At 61.2% G+C, this 16,336-nt stretch overlaps 2 protein-coding genes across 2 annotated transcripts in view; both read right to left on the reverse strand.

Annotated features, from left to right (window-relative positions):
• SLC2A9 (solute carrier family 2 member 9) overlaps nucleotides 1–4,774 on the reverse strand; it is a 76,698-nt gene extending 71,924 nt beyond the window's left edge. The window contains exon 1 of the mRNA XM_028507254.2: nucleotides 4,558–4,774. The gene's annotated coding sequence lies outside the window, so the exon portion shown is untranslated. The remainder of the gene's footprint in view (nucleotides 1–4,557) is intronic.
• A 5,322-nt stretch (nucleotides 4,775–10,096) lies between these two features.
• The window catches only part of WDR1 (WD repeat domain 1), a 31,633-nt gene continuing 25,393 nt past the window's right edge, over nucleotides 10,097–16,336 (reverse strand). Inside the window, exons 12-15 of the mRNA XM_028507092.2 lie at nucleotides 15,238–15,348; nucleotides 14,068–14,241; nucleotides 12,455–12,599; nucleotides 10,097–11,037 (exon numbers count right to left, since the gene is read on the reverse strand). Of these exons, the coding sequence (XP_028362893.1) occupies nucleotides 10,931–11,037; nucleotides 12,455–12,599; nucleotides 14,068–14,241; nucleotides 15,238–15,348 (537 nt within the window). The 3' untranslated portion in view covers nucleotides 10,097–10,930. The remainder of the gene's footprint in view (nucleotides 11,038–12,454; nucleotides 12,600–14,067; nucleotides 14,242–15,237; nucleotides 15,349–16,336) is intronic.

Consider the following 16,336-nt stretch of genomic DNA (forward strand, 5'->3'; position numbering starts at 1 on the left):
CGAGGTCACACGATCTCATCCAGTTTCAGCAACAACCCGTGAGACAGCCTTGGCTGGAACCACCTCCAAGGCTGGCTGGCTGGGAAAGGTCAAAGCCACCAGCACCCCAGCCAGGGAGTGTCTGCTGGGTGGGACCCTGGGAAGAGACGCCAGAAGGAGCAGAGGCCGCCCCCTTGGAAGGATAACGCCAGCCGCGGTTGCTAGTGCGGCACCATCGGCCGAGCAGGCCTGTGACCTTGTGCAACACGACGGCCACCCTGCTCTTCTGAGCTTCTGTCCCCGGGACTGGAAATGACTGGAAAGCAAAACACAACAGAACACTCCCCACACCCACGGGCGGAAGATAACAATCGGAACAGACTGCGGCCTCCTGGGAGAACACTCCGACAGCCCGGGGGCCACACAACCGCAACCGCCCCCCCCCGTTTGATTCCAATGATAACCCAGTAAAAACTCAACCCCCCCCCCCCAACCCCAACTGCAATGCTGGCGTATCCCTCCGCACCATGCCCCTCTCCTTTCTTGGACAGGGAATAAAAACTTTATTCTGTACCCTTACTTCTCTTTGTGAATTCCTTCACAGACCTCATCACCAACCACCCGAACGCCCCTGACCCCCGCTCCCGGCTTCAGCCGCCTCTCCTGCCAGCCACGGGAGACCACGGAATACACTGGGCCGACTGACTCGCAAGGACCCCCGGAAAGGCGTTGGAGAGAGCCACCACAATGAGTTAGCGGGGCTTCCGCGGCTACTACGCTGGAGTCCGGTTCTGCAGCAAAGATGGAAATATCCATGGATCAAGGGTGTCCAATAACAAGCAGCCACTTGTCACTTTTAGACCCTCACGTAAAACTCCGGCATTCTTCCCCCCGAATCGCCCTGAAAGAATCTGTTTGCGGGATGGATACGTCGAGCCTCGGAGGGTGAGCGGCTTGCCAGCTGCCGGCCCGTCATCCTGCTGCTTTTACACATAGACTTTGCCCGGGGGTGTACCTCAGGGGGACAGAGGTTTCCCTCCCCCGGCGAGCTCGCTGCGGTCGCCGAGCACCTGCGGTGACCAGGCTGTGGGCACCGCGGGGAATGTGCAGGCGTGGGGTGTTCAGGCGGTCTCCGCAGCGCCTCTGGGCGTCAGATACCGGAGGCTCCAGGTGTGGGAGTTACTCACCGCCTTGCAATCCGCCTGAGCAATCTGCCACTTCCGCCAAACGCACCCTCAGACCATGTCGCTGGACTGGGCGTTTGTCCGGCCTCTCGGACTCCTTCCTGTCCCCGGGGAACCAGGCTGGACACGCTCAGAGGAGCCTCAAGCTCTGCATCGAGCACAGAGCTTCCCAAAGAGCCCCAGTGCGCCCAGCACGGCAGCTCTGTGCCCCTCGCTGCCTTGGGTGGCCACTGGCTCAGCACCTCCCGGGTGTCAACGTGCCACTGCCTGGCACAGGCTGGCAGGCATCCTCCGGGTCTTGACCTTTGGTCTGGACCTTTGTAAATGAGTGGCTCATTACTGCCCCCACAAGGCCAGGGTCAGGGTAGCTGATGAGAACTGGCACTTCCCCGGGCCCACCCCTTGGGATTCCGATGGGACGGGTCTGGGATGGGGCGGGGCACACGCCAAGCCCACCGCCCCCTGCCCCTGCCGATCCGCAGCCTTCAGACGAACCGTCGGGCTCACCAGTGCTCCCACACTTCAGCCTCAGCTCGCCACCCACGACACATCACTTCTATAAATAACTTAGAGTTATTTATATTTTCTACCTCGCTTTGCCTGAAGCCAGCGAGCTCCGCCTGGCTGTTGACGAAAGCACCCAAAGCCAGGCCCCTCTCCGGGCTGGAGCGCTGTTACAGGTCTGTGGACGATTTTAAGCAACGACGTGCAGGGAATCAAACAGACATGAAAATGCGGGCAGAAAAACTACAACCAGCACGCTCATCCACAAACAGCCAGAAAGCGTCCCAGGCTCCATGCTCTAAAACACCCCGGACTGGCCGGGAGACCCCTCCGGTCTCTCGGGCCCACGTGGAGAAAGAAACAGACTCTCTCTCGTTGAGTCTGTCACACGCACGAGACCCTCTCGGGCCACGTCGCATGTGACCTGTGACCCGCCACAGCAACCCCAAGCGGGAGGTCATTCACGATCAGGCCTGTTTTACAGATTGGCACGCTGAGGCTTAGAGGCTCCCAACGGCTGAGTCCTCTAGCATTATTAGCAAGCTGCTTGGATGGAATTCAACTCCAGCTGCTGTGCCCCGTGCAGGGGCAGACAAGTGGCAGGCCCCCCTCCAGTAGGTTGGACTGCGGGGTGACGGGACTCCACGTGGGCACCAGTCGGTAACGCCTGGTCAGAAGAGAATTTCCGGAGGGCTGGGGGCGGGGGTCAAGGGCGTTTGCCGGGGCGAGCCCAGCCCTCTGCAGGCTGCCTGGTGTTCCCGTGCTCGCCCCTGTCACGGACTCCCGGTTTCTGCTCAGGTTGGGAAACGGGAACAACGCTTCATGACCATCAGAGAAGCTAAGCTTTAGTCAGCTTCATAGCTACCTGGCCATCCGCCGTTTGTGGGGAACAGCCGCCGCCCCACCTTGCGTTCCTGGCCACGCCTAATTGCAGGAGGGCTGTGCACAGTGTGAACGCAGGCTGCATTGTTGACGGGTCCCATCTAATTGGCTTCACGTTCCCTGACCAGCCAGAGAGCCGAGGGTTGCCCTGTGTCCTCCAAGGCAGGGCGGCAGCCTCCCTGCGCGGTCTGCGTGGGCCGCCGCTCCCGGGGGACTCGGAAGGGGCAGGGTGCCAGGGGGCAGGCGAATCAGACATGGAGCGCCCGTGCACTGGAGTGGGGGTTTAGGTGCAATTATGGAAAACGCTAGAGAGGGTGTAAGGTGGCAGGATGAGGAGGTCCTCACCTCTAAAGAGAAGACAAAGAGTTCCCCTGACGATGGTGCCTGTGGGCTGGGGGTGGCGGTGGGGGGGGGGGTCGGTCCAGGTGGAGGCTGGGAAACCCCTGTGGCTGGGTTTTCCAGGCCCCTGATCAGTCGGTCGGCCGGGGCCCAGGGTCTTAGTCCACACTCTCTTCTTTCCTCTTGAAACGCAGCCCCCATACCCTTCCCCACCCCACCGCCCCCCCCAACACGTCACTCCCTGCACCGATCCCCAGCCAACCTCCCCCCTCCCCCCACAGGGCCATCCCACAGGGCTGTGCGCTGCACCCAGCACCCCAGCCTCATTCAGGGGCACTAGCTGGGTCCCTAAAGGGAACAGAGGCACAATTCAGCGATCATGAAACTTTGATGGCGATACATTACTGATTACTTTACAGGTGTTACCCCTCAAACCGCCCTGGGTGGGGGGAACCCAGCTTTCATCCACATTTTACAATGAGAACGCTGAAGCCAAGAGCAGTTCGATGGAGCGTCCAGAATGTGGGTCGCAGGGAGCGGAGCAGGGGTTCAGCTGAGCGGGCAACCTCGCCGCTCGGCCTCCCGGACCTGGCGGCTGGACACACGCAGCCCACACCGGCCCAGCCGGGCTCCTGCCCCAGCCGCTGACCTTGGGCGGGCTACTCCTCCTTTCTGGTTTCCTCTTTCTTCCCAGGAAGCCACGCACGTCCCACCTGCTTCACAGGGTCACCCTGAGGACGAACTAACGCCCCCACGACAAGGAAAACCCTTCCAACGCCTGGCCCCTGGGCTCAGCGATTGTCAGGTGTCACTTTTCCTGTAAGAATGTTGGTCACCAGCAGCCCCGTGGGGGCTTAGCTAAGATTCTTCACAAACAGCCAAAATTCCAGAAGGTCAAGCTGCGCCCTCACCCCCACACCTGCGGGCCTCTGTTTCTGCAGCAGAAAGCCGATCTTTCTGCGACTTTTCTCGGGGAAGGAAGAAGGAAGAAACACGAGAGGGAAGGACCGTCCGTAGTGACGGGAAAAGGACTTCCCGCACTCCCCCCTCTTGTTTCTCATCACGAAGGGGGGGTGGGGGGGTCTTGTGGACACACACACACTGCCGGAGGGGCCGGCGGGGAGGGGTGTTGGACTCCCAGTCTTGCCGCTTCTAAGCGGCATGCCCTTGACCAAGGTACGTAACCTCACAAGCTTCCATTTGCTCAGCTGTGAAACGGGGAGACAGCGCCAGCCTCCCTGGGCCGGCAGGGAAGGAATGCTGAGGACTTACACAGAGCGTGGGGACAGAGCATGGGGACAGAGGCCATCAGTAGCCCTGCAGCGCGGCAGGAGTGCTCTGACACACGCCCCCTGTGCCCTCTGCCCTGTCCCCTCTCCCCTCACCGCCTGAGGGAGGGTGTGTCCGGCTCCTGTGCCCAGAAGCAGAATCATCAGGTCTCAGACGACGACTGGAGAAAGACTGCCCCAGAGCGTGCCCCACGCCCACACCCCCACCTTCAGTGGGATCCGTCCCCACACCCACGTCCCCACCACCGAGGTACCAAAGGTCACCGAGTCAGAGGGCAGTCCAGACCTCTGCTGCCCCAGCTCCCCCGCTGAGTTTATCCGTTTGCTCCCGAAAGTAAAAACACCAGCTGCAAGCCACACAACGCAGGACAGCCACTCACCACCTCTGGTCTCTCGAGCTAAGACTCGGAGCCGGGGCTCCCCAGGCGAGGAGCGCAGTCCAAGCTGCACACGCGGGCGAGGGCTGGGCTCCTGGTCCTACCTCCAGGGCTGCCTGGCTGGCTTCTTAAGGTTCCTCGAAGCTCCCGGGCCTTTTTGGTCCCGGCCACGTTCCCCCCAGCCTGTTTTTCCAGTCCTTCAGGCGTATTCCCTGTTGCCCGGTTAGGCAACTTCCTGATTTGGCTTCCTGATTGCAGCGCAACCCTCCTCCTGCCAAGGGGCGAGACCTTAATTTCCTGAGTGACTAAGTGTTTCTCCATGCAAACCCAGGGTCTGTCTGCCTGGGCTGTGTGACGTTTCTGGCCGGCTGCTCCTGTCACAGGCCGCTGTCCATCCCGTGCACTGGGGGCCGGCTGCAGCATCCCGGGCTGTACCCGCTGGGTGCCAGCGGCGAGCCCAGCACCCCTCCCTCACCCCATCTCGGCAACCAAAAATGTCTCCAGAATTGCCAAATGTCCCCCAGGGGGGCACACCAGCCCGGGTGGGGGCCACTGTCCTCACCCCACAGAGTCCCGTCCCTGGCTGTGCATGAACCTCGGGCGGCCGTACCTCCATCGCTGTGCCTCTGCTGCGGTTGCTTAGACCAGGAGACCTGGACTGGCCTCCCCTGGCCTGCGCGTCCTGTGCCCCGGGCCGCCCGCTCTGCGGTCGTGGCCGTCCACAGAAGAACGAGAGTCGGATGCTTTACACGCAGCCGCGTCCAACAAGGGGCCAGTTTTGACCATGGCGTTGTATGAGTCGGGGCTCTCCAGAAAAATGGAACTAATAGGATGCGTGTATGTATAAAAAGAGATTTATTTTAAGGAATTGGCTCACGTGATTCGTGGAGATGCAAGTCCCAAGATCTGCAGGGCAGGGCCGCAGGCCTGAGACCCAGGGCAGAGGTGCAGTGCGAGTCCAGAGGCTGTCTGCCGAGGAACGCCTTCTTGATCGGGGGAAGTTAGTTGTTTTTCCTGTTCAGGCCGTCAACTGATTAGACGAGGCCCACCCACACTACGGAAGGTAATCTGCTTCACTCTAAGCGCACAGATTTAAATGTTGATCTCACCCACAAAACACCTTCACCAAAACACCCAGAACAATGTTGGAGCAAATACCTAGGCGCCTTGCCCAGCCAAGCTGACACATACAGTGAATCACCACAGGCAGTGATAATGAAGGTATGACAAAGAGTAGGAGGTGAGGCCAGGCTTCTGTGGTTACTGTCTGAGATGTCCACGCTACAGATGCCACCCTGCCGCCCGCAGTGGCTCTCAGCCCTGGTCATAACAATGACCTTGAAGAGATATGTGTGTCATAGCTGCCCTGGGAGAGGCAGAGCCATCTGGTGTGAGCCGGGCTCGGGCACGGGCGCACTGTCAGAGACCCTCGGGGAGTCCTCCCTGCAGCTGGGTTGAGAGCCTGCAGGCTGAATGAACGACCCCAGGACGGACCAGCGGGATGAGCCCAGGCCTCCCAGCCAGGCGGACTGGGCTGGAGCCCTGCTTCTCTTCCCGCGAGTGTTGGGGTGTTGGGACGGCCTCTGCCCCTCCCTCAGGCTGGGGTTGGGGGAGGGGGAGCGGTGAAAAGAAAACCCTGGGAAAGCTCCCAGCGCAGGAGGGAGGTGACACAACACATGTCACATGTCAACATAGGCCTGTTCCCACCACCCACGTGGAAGGAACCACCTGGCCTGGCGTTTCTGGTTCCCGCCAAACGCTAGTAACAACTCTGCGTCTCCTCCTGCTCGCGGAGCCGGGAGACCGGCTGGCGCGGCGCTACAAGCAGGTGTTGCTTCCTCTCGCGGTGACCTGGTGAGGAGGAGCCTGCGCCAGCCCCGGGCTCTCAACAAAAAAGCGGGGGCCCAGGCGGGGTTAAGAGACTTGCCCCAGGCGGATGCTGACAGCCTGGGATGTGCCAGACACCCTGGAAGGGTACAGCTTTTCCTGTGCCTGGCTTCCAGGAGACAAAGTCAGAGTTATTACGGCCGCGGGGAAGGAGGAAGCCCCGAATGCCATGGTCTCCAGATGTTACCCGTGCGCACCTGGAGACCCTCAGGCAGTGAAAACACACGGTTAGGAATTAGTGTGGGAGTTTGGTGACGACTTGGTGCGTGTCCAAAACTCAGTCACGGGCCTGGAGAAGAGCCCGGCAGTGGCAGTCGTGTTTAAGAAGGCAGAGCTGGTCACAGCGGGCAGAAGCGCATGGAACTCCTGGGACCGCAGGGGTGCGGGAGGCGCGGCGCGCGGGCGGTGACCCGCGAGCGTTGCTGAGGGGCGGAGGACGTCACCACCGCAGGGACGCACTGCGCATGTGCTAGGGGCTGCAAAAATGCCCATTCTTTGCAAAGCGGTTATAGGTTTAAATGATTCCCTCCGTTTTTCAAATCAAAATCAGGCATTGAAGTAATTTCCAGACACTTTCAAAAAAGTTCAGCGTGTAATGTGTGGAGTGACTTCCAAATCACTTCCAATACCTGAGACGGGAGGAGTCAGCCGGGGCTCCCCGGCACCCGAGTCCAGCCGGCGCTTGTTTCGGATTCTGCTGCCGCCGAGGGCAGCGAGAGCCTTTCTGCTCGGCTGCACCTGGGAGCACTCGTTGTCAAGCTGATTTACCCTCTCCCGCTCCCCCCCAAAAAGGCTCCATGGTTTAGAAATTGTTTAATTGCGAAACATACCATAGGTTTTTGAATATCTATAAACTACATAGATACAGGGTCCGGCAGAAGTAACGCCTCCTTGAGTGTGGGGGGGGGGGGGTAGGGTAATAGTATGGGTGTCATGATTTATAGTTTGAATTTGAACATTTCACCTAAAGTGTCATAGGGCGTGCTTGTGTGATATTGTTATGTTACAGAGTTACATGCTTATGGTTTTGTAATAAAAGACTTTGTAATAAAAAAGGTCGGACCCTGTATAATACACATACATATTTGTATTATATATCTTATGACTATTCTATTCTGTAAAAATATTTACACATTTATTGTATAATATTACAGCTATATATTGTACAATATTATACATTTATGTAGCTATCATATTTTACAAGTCTATTTACATATTTATTATGCATCTATAATTTATATATGATCTGATCTTTATATATACGTACACACACACAATCTAAAAATTGAACAGGCACCGTGTGACTACCTCGGCAAACTGTTCAGGAGGCCCCGGGATCTGGCTTTCCTGTGCCGTGTGGGCAGAACCTGTCACCTGCTTCTAGACACAGAGAACACGGCAAAGGTGAGGGCTACCCACGACTGCGTGTGCGCAGCAACCGCATGTAAGAGCGGACCGCCTGCAACGCGCCGAGCTGGGAGCGCCTGGGGGAGAGGCCCCTGCATCTGGCCCACAGCCGGCCAGCCCAGGGCCCTCCATGCTGTGGGCTGCTGCGTGCTGCCTGCTGCCTGCAACCCCGACAGAGGCAGAGCCTGCCCCGGCTGAGCCTGGAGGAGCCTCCAGCCTTGACTGTCGCTGCGCACAGGACACAGCCAAGCGACCTAGACTCCTGAGCCACAGAAACCACGAGACAGTCACCAGGCACTTTTTTAAGCTGCTAGGTTTTTGGTCATAGTGTACCTGCCCAACAGATAACTAACATGCCAAGGCCCACATTGCCAATGCCCCAGAATTCCCCAGGTGCTTGGCCTGCTCAACTCCGCTGCCCTGGTGTGTGGGCAGGGCTTGGCCACCTGGGCGCCCTGCTAGCAGCCAGTCACCCTTCCAGCTTCCAGCGCGTCCAGCCTGCTGGCCCGCCTTCCACCCACCCTCACCGCCCGGCCTGGTTGCCAGCTGCTCTCTGCTGTTCCCAGGTGACCACTACAACCGGTGCCTCAGCAACTGGCCCGCAGCAGGGCCCGGGGAAATGAAAGGAGGCCTTCCAGGAGGAGGGAGGCAGGGTTACCTCCGGGAGCTCTAGAACCCTGAAAGGTGGGCTGCCATTGCCCCCCCGTCCCCCCATCCTCGCCAACCCCAGGCTTGTCCTTCAGGTTCCCGAGCCTGCTCGGCACAGCCCGGCTGTGCTGGACAGATGGAATCCCGAGTTAGGTGCTTCCCCAGCCAGGAAACGAGTCCCGCCTGTCTCCTCTCCAAGGGCAGCACGTCCCCTGAGCCGGGGACTGGGGTGTCTGGTTCATAGTGGAGAATCAATGAATATGAGTGAGTAAAGGATTTGAGTGGGCTTTGTTGAATGAAATGAGAGAGGCAGGTAACTCATCTTTATTCCTTTTAAGAGCACGAAGCCAGAAGGATCTCAGTTGCAAACCTCTTCCAGCACCCAGCAGCCCCCCCCCCCCCCCAAACCCTGTCTGAATAGAAGGGGCCCTCTGGCCTGGACCGCCAGTGTCGGGAGAGACTTCCGGCAGTCACCACCGGGGGCACCGAAGAGTGCAGAGGACAGGGCACTGCCCGACCGCGTGCAAGGGGCAGACAGCCGCCACAGCAGAGGGTCGTCCTGCCCGGCGCTACTGGGGCTGAGGTGTCTGAGAGCCTGGTGTGAGGAAGTGGTGGCCAGAGGGGTCAGTCAGAAAACCACACTCCCAGGAGTCTAGGACTTCATGGAAAAGAACAGGTTTTTGTGTCAAAGAATGTTGGGTTGCAACTGTTCACCCTCACAGAAGGCAGGCATCCCCGCAAGAACCCTGGGTGATGGTGGACCTGGTCTTGGGTATGTTCCAGGATGGTGCAACCATAGTCCTGTTTGCCTCCCCCACCTGGAGGGCCGCCTGCTCCAGGAGGCCCACCCTGGTTTTCCTGCTCCGGTCTCCCCCGGCTGCTGCTGGGACATGGGGCACTATTTGCTGTGTATCGTTAGCTGGGCAGTAACTGTGTCCACCACCACAGTGGCAGCTACCACATGCACATATAACTAATTGCCTTTTACACCTGTAACGTACTGCGTCTATAATGTACTAACGTAAATGGAATAACGGTTTATTCCATTCACTGTGGGCCAGCCTGTCTCAGGGTTTACCCGGAGTGTCTCCCGCACTCCCCGCACAGCTCGGGGAGGCGCGCCATCATCATCCCCACCCCACGCAGGTGGACATCGGTGCACTCTGCCCACCCTTTCTACGCCCACGTGAGTCGGTCGGGAAGGGCTCCGGCGGTGCCAACAAGCCGATCTCGGTGGACTGATGGAATGAGGGTCCAATGTCTTCAGATTGTAAAGGGAGAGATTACAAAGGCTGAGCTGTGGTGGCCCAGCAGGTGACGCGGGGACTTGGTGGCTGGCATGGCGACAAGGGCCCCTCCCCAACGGAAAGGCAGACCTGACCACCCCAGGGCCCGGCCCGTCTCCTCTGAGCATGCGCCCCCAGCCCCCAGGTGCCCCACCACACAGAGTCAGCCATCCACAGTAGAGAGAAAAGATCTTTAATCGTCTCTCAGTCTGATCTTGTAAAGCGCTCAAAGTGTTTTCACAAGTGCAGGGGGGATTGCTTTTAGCCGACATCGACCTGACCAGTGATTCCGACACACGCAAAAAAACTCCAGATCACCGTGCTTTATACTTACTTTTAATTTCTGCACTGAAAAAGAAGAGGTGAAAATGGTAACGGGGTTACAGTGGCTTCTTTACCTTTAAATTAACTTTGACCTCGGGGACAGGAGGGGTAAGACAGAAAAACACCAAGGGGTGACGGTAAAATGAGGACAGGACACCTCGGTCTGGCTAACAGGGGCTCAAACGCCCCGGAGACAGCGCCCACAACCCACTAGGCTTGTAAACAAGGACAAGCAACAGTTAAGACACATTAAAAAGAAAAAAAACCTTCACGGTTCCATTCTTAAAATCAAGCACAAAAACGGACAGTGAAATACAAGGTCATGTGTGTGCCCGGCCGCTCTGAGGCTCCCTGGAGGTGACCGAAGGGCGTGGCACGCACTCTGGGACCACGTGATGCGGGCCTCATGGAGCTGCGGCGCACCCTCCCCTCCCTGCGCGGCCACCGCGGGCAGGTGGGCCTGGGACACAGCCTCCCTCGACAGACGGCAGGAGCCACGGGAGCGGTCTGTGTGCTTTTGAGGCTCTGCCTCTGGAATGTTCCGCACTCGGGCTGCGCTGGGGGTGGGTTTGAGTTATGCTCCACACACTGTTTAAGTGCTCGCTTTATTTTCATGTGCAAACTGTCACTGTCTAAAGCTTTCAGAAGGACACGGATAGACACGGACGCCCTGCGGAGACGAGGGCCGAGGGTCGCCGGGAGTCAGGGCCCCTCCCTCGAGAGCGGGCGGGGGCGCGGGGGCGTTACAGAAATATTTAGAGGATCGCTGTGTTCTGCTGCGGTGAAACTCTAGTCCCTGATTCGGTCCGTCCGGAGGCGGGTCCTCAGTAGGAGATTGTCCACTCTTTGACAGAGGCGTCGTGCGAGGTGGTGACCAGCGTGTGCTCGTCCAGCCAGGCCAGGCTGCTGACGTGGTGCAGCCGGTGTGCATCTGCGGAGGAAGGATACCCTCTCTAGGGAAACCCAGCTTTTCCGCCCCTCCCCCACCCTGGGCAAGGGCAACGGAGCGACCCGTGCCGAAACCAGCTGGCCCCGGGAGGCCAAACACAACTGCTGCTAAGCGGCCCTGTCCCCTCTCCCCAGAGGGATCGGACCCGGGCACGAGAGGGGAAGGTCGGCGTGCCCTAGGCTGCCACTGGCCACGCGGGGCCCTGTCCTCCACAGGACGGTCCCACCCAGGGCAGAAGCCACGGGGTCAACACAGCCCATGGCATGAGCTACTGCCACCTCAAGGAAATAAAATGCTGGGCTAAAGAACACTGACTTTTTGGGACGTGGCTGCTAGAAAAACACCAAGTCTACATGTGGCTCACAGGCTGCGCCTCCTGGATGCTGCTGCAGCCGACACATGAGACCGGAGGGCAGGGGAAGCGAGGCGGCCCCTCCAGGGGCCGGAGTGCAAGCATTCCAGTGAGTGTTACTGTTCCCCCAAAGCGGGCTGAACACCCCAGTCTGGCACAAGGCAGCGCTGCAAGGAGTTCGGGTTATGGACAGGAACAGTGCTCCCGTGAAAGAGGTCCCACCGAGCCTGACGCCGTGGGGACACGCACGCGAGAAGTGTGCGATGCGGAGGAGGCCCTCGTGCACAGGGAACCGACCCACGTAAGCGGCAAACGTTTACTGCATATCTTTAAAGTAATTTCTTAAAGTCTGTGCTAATCCTCCCGAGGACGGAGTGTAACCAGCTTGACTGCTTTCCCCTTAGAATTTGCAACATGCTGTTCTTTTCCTTCAAAGAAACATCCTTTCCTTGTCACCTGTAAAAGGTGACCACCTATCAGGGACCTGTGCACAGCACACAAGGACCACCCTGGATGTGACGTGCCCGGAAAAGCAGTAAAAGCCCGTCCAGGCGGGGGTCGGGGCCCTCTCTCACTCAGAGTGGCCGTGCCGCCCCTTTGTCCCCACAGGACCTCTGCAGTCCGTGTGAGTTTGTTCATTGCAGCCACGACACCGCGGACACCGCTGGTCGGAGTCCGCACCACTCACCGGCCACGCCGGCACCCCGACCCCGATGCCTTCCAGCCTCCAGGACTGCGGGCAGCTAACTCCTGTCACGTGTGAGCCACCCCGTGCGTGGGCTTCTGTCGCAGTGGGCAGAAGGGACTGAGCCAGAAACGCCAGGAGCAGCCCCTCGACCCAGCACACGTCCCGTGTACGGAGACCACCTACTCTCGCGCTGGGACCTCTCGGTCCCTGGGAGGCCTAGCTCAGGGCTGCAGAGCCGGGGGTGTGATGGAGAAGAGGCAGAGACTCGCCCTCCCTGGACGCCCTCCCCGAAGGACAGGGGGGCCACCGGAGGTGCCCAGGACCGGCTGCCTGGGAGCCAAGACAGGTAAGTGAGTCACCTTGGATCTTGACCCTGGTCTCGGGGTCGCTCAGGGTCCAGACGTACACCATCATGTCCATGCCGCCGGAGGCGAAGTGCTCGTTGTCCGGGGACCAGGCCAGGCAGACGATCTTGGCGTGGTGCCCGTAAAACACGTTGGTCTCCTGGGCACAGGCGACAGCAGAGGCGGCAGGTCAGGCTCCGCCCACCCAGGGGGACACGCCCTCTCCCTGTCCCCCGGCCGACAGTGCGCGTGAGGCAACGCCTCCCAGCTTCCCTGTAAATGCCCACGAGGCCCCTGCTCCTAGAAGGTGTGGCCTGGCATCACTGACCAGCCCCCGCCCTCCAGAGTCCCCTGGACAGTGCCGGCCACACTGGCCACCCTCAGAGCTCTCAGCCCGGCGAGGGGACAGACGGAAATGCTGCCCACAGGAGCATGGAGATGGGGAAGTGCGAGGAGGTCCCTCCTGTCCTCCCTGCACAGGGCACTGGGCGGCCTGGGCCCAGCCCTGGGCTCTGCCCGCGGCCACGTGCAGAGTGCGCCCGGCCTCAAAGCCCTCTGGGGGATTTCTCGTTCTGCAGCCCCAGGAAAGGCCAGCTTGGCCACGGCTGTCTCTCGGGTCTGCCTGCTCCGGCCCCAGTGCGTTCTACGCCCGAAGACGGCTCAGCACGTCTCAAACACGGTTCGTCACAGGCGAACGGAACCACTTAAGTGGGACCCTCGCGGGGCCAGGAGGTCCAGGCTGCAGGCAGGTGAGCACAAATGCGCCCTTGCGTTCCTGGCACCTGTCACCCGGCACAAACTCTACAGCCAGAGGCGGCTACTGAGCTCCGGCCCACCGGCTGCAGGCTATGGGGAGTGTTCACGGGAAACACACCGACGGCCTGGAACCTGCTGCGGACGCACCAGCACCCAGGTTACCGGATGAGGCGATGCAGCACCCCTCACCGGAGCGGCGAGACGGGGCATCCCTTCCCCTCCACCGCAGGTTCCACACCTGTCACAACCGCTGGGGTGTCGGGGGAGGCCCTGGGGCTGGAGCCCCTCCCAGTCTTGGGCAGCCTGTGCCTGTCCCTCCCCCCGCTCAGGGCTGAACCCCCCAAGTGCACCCCCTCTTCTGTGGGACAGGATGGACGCTTCCCGGGGCGCAGTCCCCACCCTCACGCGTGCACCGCTACTTCCCACGCCGTCTCTGCTTGGAGCAGAGTGAGCTCCCAGGGGCCTCCAGGCCCCCAGGCCCTCCCTCCCCGGGCCCCCTCGCAGCAGCATGCCCCGGGCGCAAGGCAGTGCCGGACGACCCACACCCTCCGTCCAGGACGTGAAACAGAGCCCTCTGCCCAGAGAGAGGCAGGTCCCAGAGAGCCAGGCCACCCTCAGCTGAACCCCTCTGCGGCCTCGGCTCCAGACGGCCACTGTCGCCAGCTTCCCAGCTTCCTGGCGACCGTGACCCGGCTCTCCGACAAGACCTCCGGCTCCCAGGAAGCAGGGCTGCGTTCCACGTCACTCACGCTCTAAGAGCGAGGGAGTCACGCGGTCTCGTGCTTCCCCCTGGTGGTGACGACAGGAGGGGAGAGCCACAGCCTCCACTCGCCGCCTGCACAGCCTGCACCGGGGACGCACAGCCCACTCACCGAGTAGCCGTCAGCCACGCCGAAGACCGTGACCACCTTGCTGGCGTCACACACGGCGAGGAAGGCGCCGTCGTGGGAGTACGCCACGTCGGTCACGGGGCCCTTGGCCTCCAGGAGCTTGCCCTCGTCCTTCAGCGTGGTGCCCAGGATGGAGTACAGGCGGACGTTCCCGTCCTGCAGGGCACAGGGACGGGGACAGTGAGCCACTCCCGTGGTCTGTGAGCACTCACTCGTGCACACACATGTGCACACACACACAGCTTAGGGAGGTGGGCTGGTGAGGGGCCCTAGGTACCTCCGATTCCCATTCTGTCTGACAGGGTGCTCGGGGGTCTGCATTATCTTACCAACAGTCCAGAAAGTTCTGGCGCAGGCGCTCCCAGGCCAGGCTCTGGGAAACACCTGCACTCTCCAGGTCTCTGTACCCCGCCCCCCAGGACGCCTGGCTGCCTCTGGCGGAACCTCCCTCCGTCCTGCAAGGGAGGACGTGCTGCCCCAGGCACCTCTTCTTACGGAAGAGGCTCCTACTCTTTCAAAGGGCTCGTGCAGCCACTCTGCCCCATGGCTGTCCCCAAGCCCCCGGGGAACCTGGGCCAGGGATGCCCGTGGCCGACCTCTGCCCGGCTCCCATTGGCCGTGGCCTCTGGAGGGGCCAATGTCGATGGTTCCGCCTGTGCCGAGGGAGCCTGACCAGGGTGGATGCACCTTGAGCACATCCCCTGCGGGGCGGGGAGCCCTCGATTCCATGCCCCTGGGGCCTGGCACCGGGCAGCCTGATACTCGCTGGGACGGAGAAGGGAACAGCAGTGTCAGGGTGGGTGGCGGTGTCCCTGCAACCGCCTGAGGCTGGCCCAGGAGCACACCAGGGACCGGCTGCAACCTTAGGACGGCTGAGCTGCCCGTGTTCCAGAGACCCTCGTCAGGGTCTCCCGGCGAGGTCCCAAACGCCCTGTCCCCGGTGTCCTGTGCCGGGTGCAGAGAGAGAACCAGGACGAACACTGCCGGGGGCTGGGCCACCCCCGGGGACTGAGGGTCACTATGGAGGTTGTCACTTGGGCAGCAGGAGGTGCCCCTAGCTGGCTTCCAGGGCCCCAGTCCCACCTCCCTCCTGTTTACCCAAGGCAGCCCCGCAGGCAGACACCCCAGGCAGAGGGCGGGGAGGGAGCTTACCGCGCCCCCGACAGCCACCGTGTCCCCGCCGGGGTGCACCGCCACCACTTCGGGCTCGTAGCTGAGGCTGTCGATGCTGGAGCACTTCTTCTGGTTCTTCAGCAGGACGATCTGGGGACACGCGGCGGCCAGTCAGACCACGGGGCCGGGCTGGGCGGGCTCTGCTCCCGACCTTGTGAGGAGCGGGCCCGGCGGGGGCCGGCCCCAGCCCTGTGCCCTGAGTGATGCGCCCTCCCTCATCAGTCAGCGTGACAGGAGCAGGTCCTAGTTACGAGATCACAGCGAACATGGGGGGTGGGGGGGTCATCACCCCCTTATTGTCGCTGTCACCACCACGAGCGCCCACTCCTCGGGAAGCCGACTGACGTCTGAACTCTCGCTCCCTGGCTGTACGACGAGCGCAGCAAGCGCGCTCTGGGGACCAGCTGCCTGAGGCGCACGAGTACAGAGGCACTTGGGAGGGACGGGGCTGCGAACCGGCCCTGGGCACGAGCCCGAGGCGCGAGCGTTCTCAGTCCTGGTCTCTCGGACCCGAGGACACGCCCTTCGTGACCCGACCTGCCACCTGTGAAGCACCCGACACGGTGGGCGTGCGCCGCCACAGCCCGGGGGGGCACCGCCGGCCCGTCTCATGGAGGGAACGGGAACCCCGGGCCCATGGGCTCTCCGTGCTGCTGTAGCACGACAGCGCAGCAGGCCGGGCGTGGGGCCCGTGCTCACAGCAGGACCCCTGCACGCCCCCAGCCCTGGTTCCCTGCTCTGGGGGGGCAGGGTGAGTCCTCAGGTAGGGCCGTGGGCGTACCGACAGGCTCTGGGGACAGACAGGATGGGGCTGGATCCCACCTCAGCCACCGTGTCCTCTAGGGACAGCTCATGAAGTCTCAGCCCCCCAGAGGATAGGAGCCCAGTGGGGCCCAGGCCCCGGGAGGATGAATCCAGGCTCAGGAGAGGGTCCCTAAGACAGGCAAGCGACACCAGCAGCCGTGTCCACTCAACTGGCACCCTGCACCGTGCTGGGAGTGTGCCGGAGCGGAGTCCCCGGGAGTTGGCAGGATCACCCCCCGGTCGTACGGAGGAGAAGATGGGGTGCAGAGAGCAC

Source organism: Phyllostomus discolor, chromosome 1 (assembly GCF_004126475.2).
Source record: "Phyllostomus discolor isolate MPI-MPIP mPhyDis1 chromosome 1, mPhyDis1.pri.v3, whole genome shotgun sequence".
NCBI lineage: Eukaryota > Metazoa > Chordata > Mammalia > Chiroptera > Phyllostomidae > Phyllostomus > Phyllostomus discolor.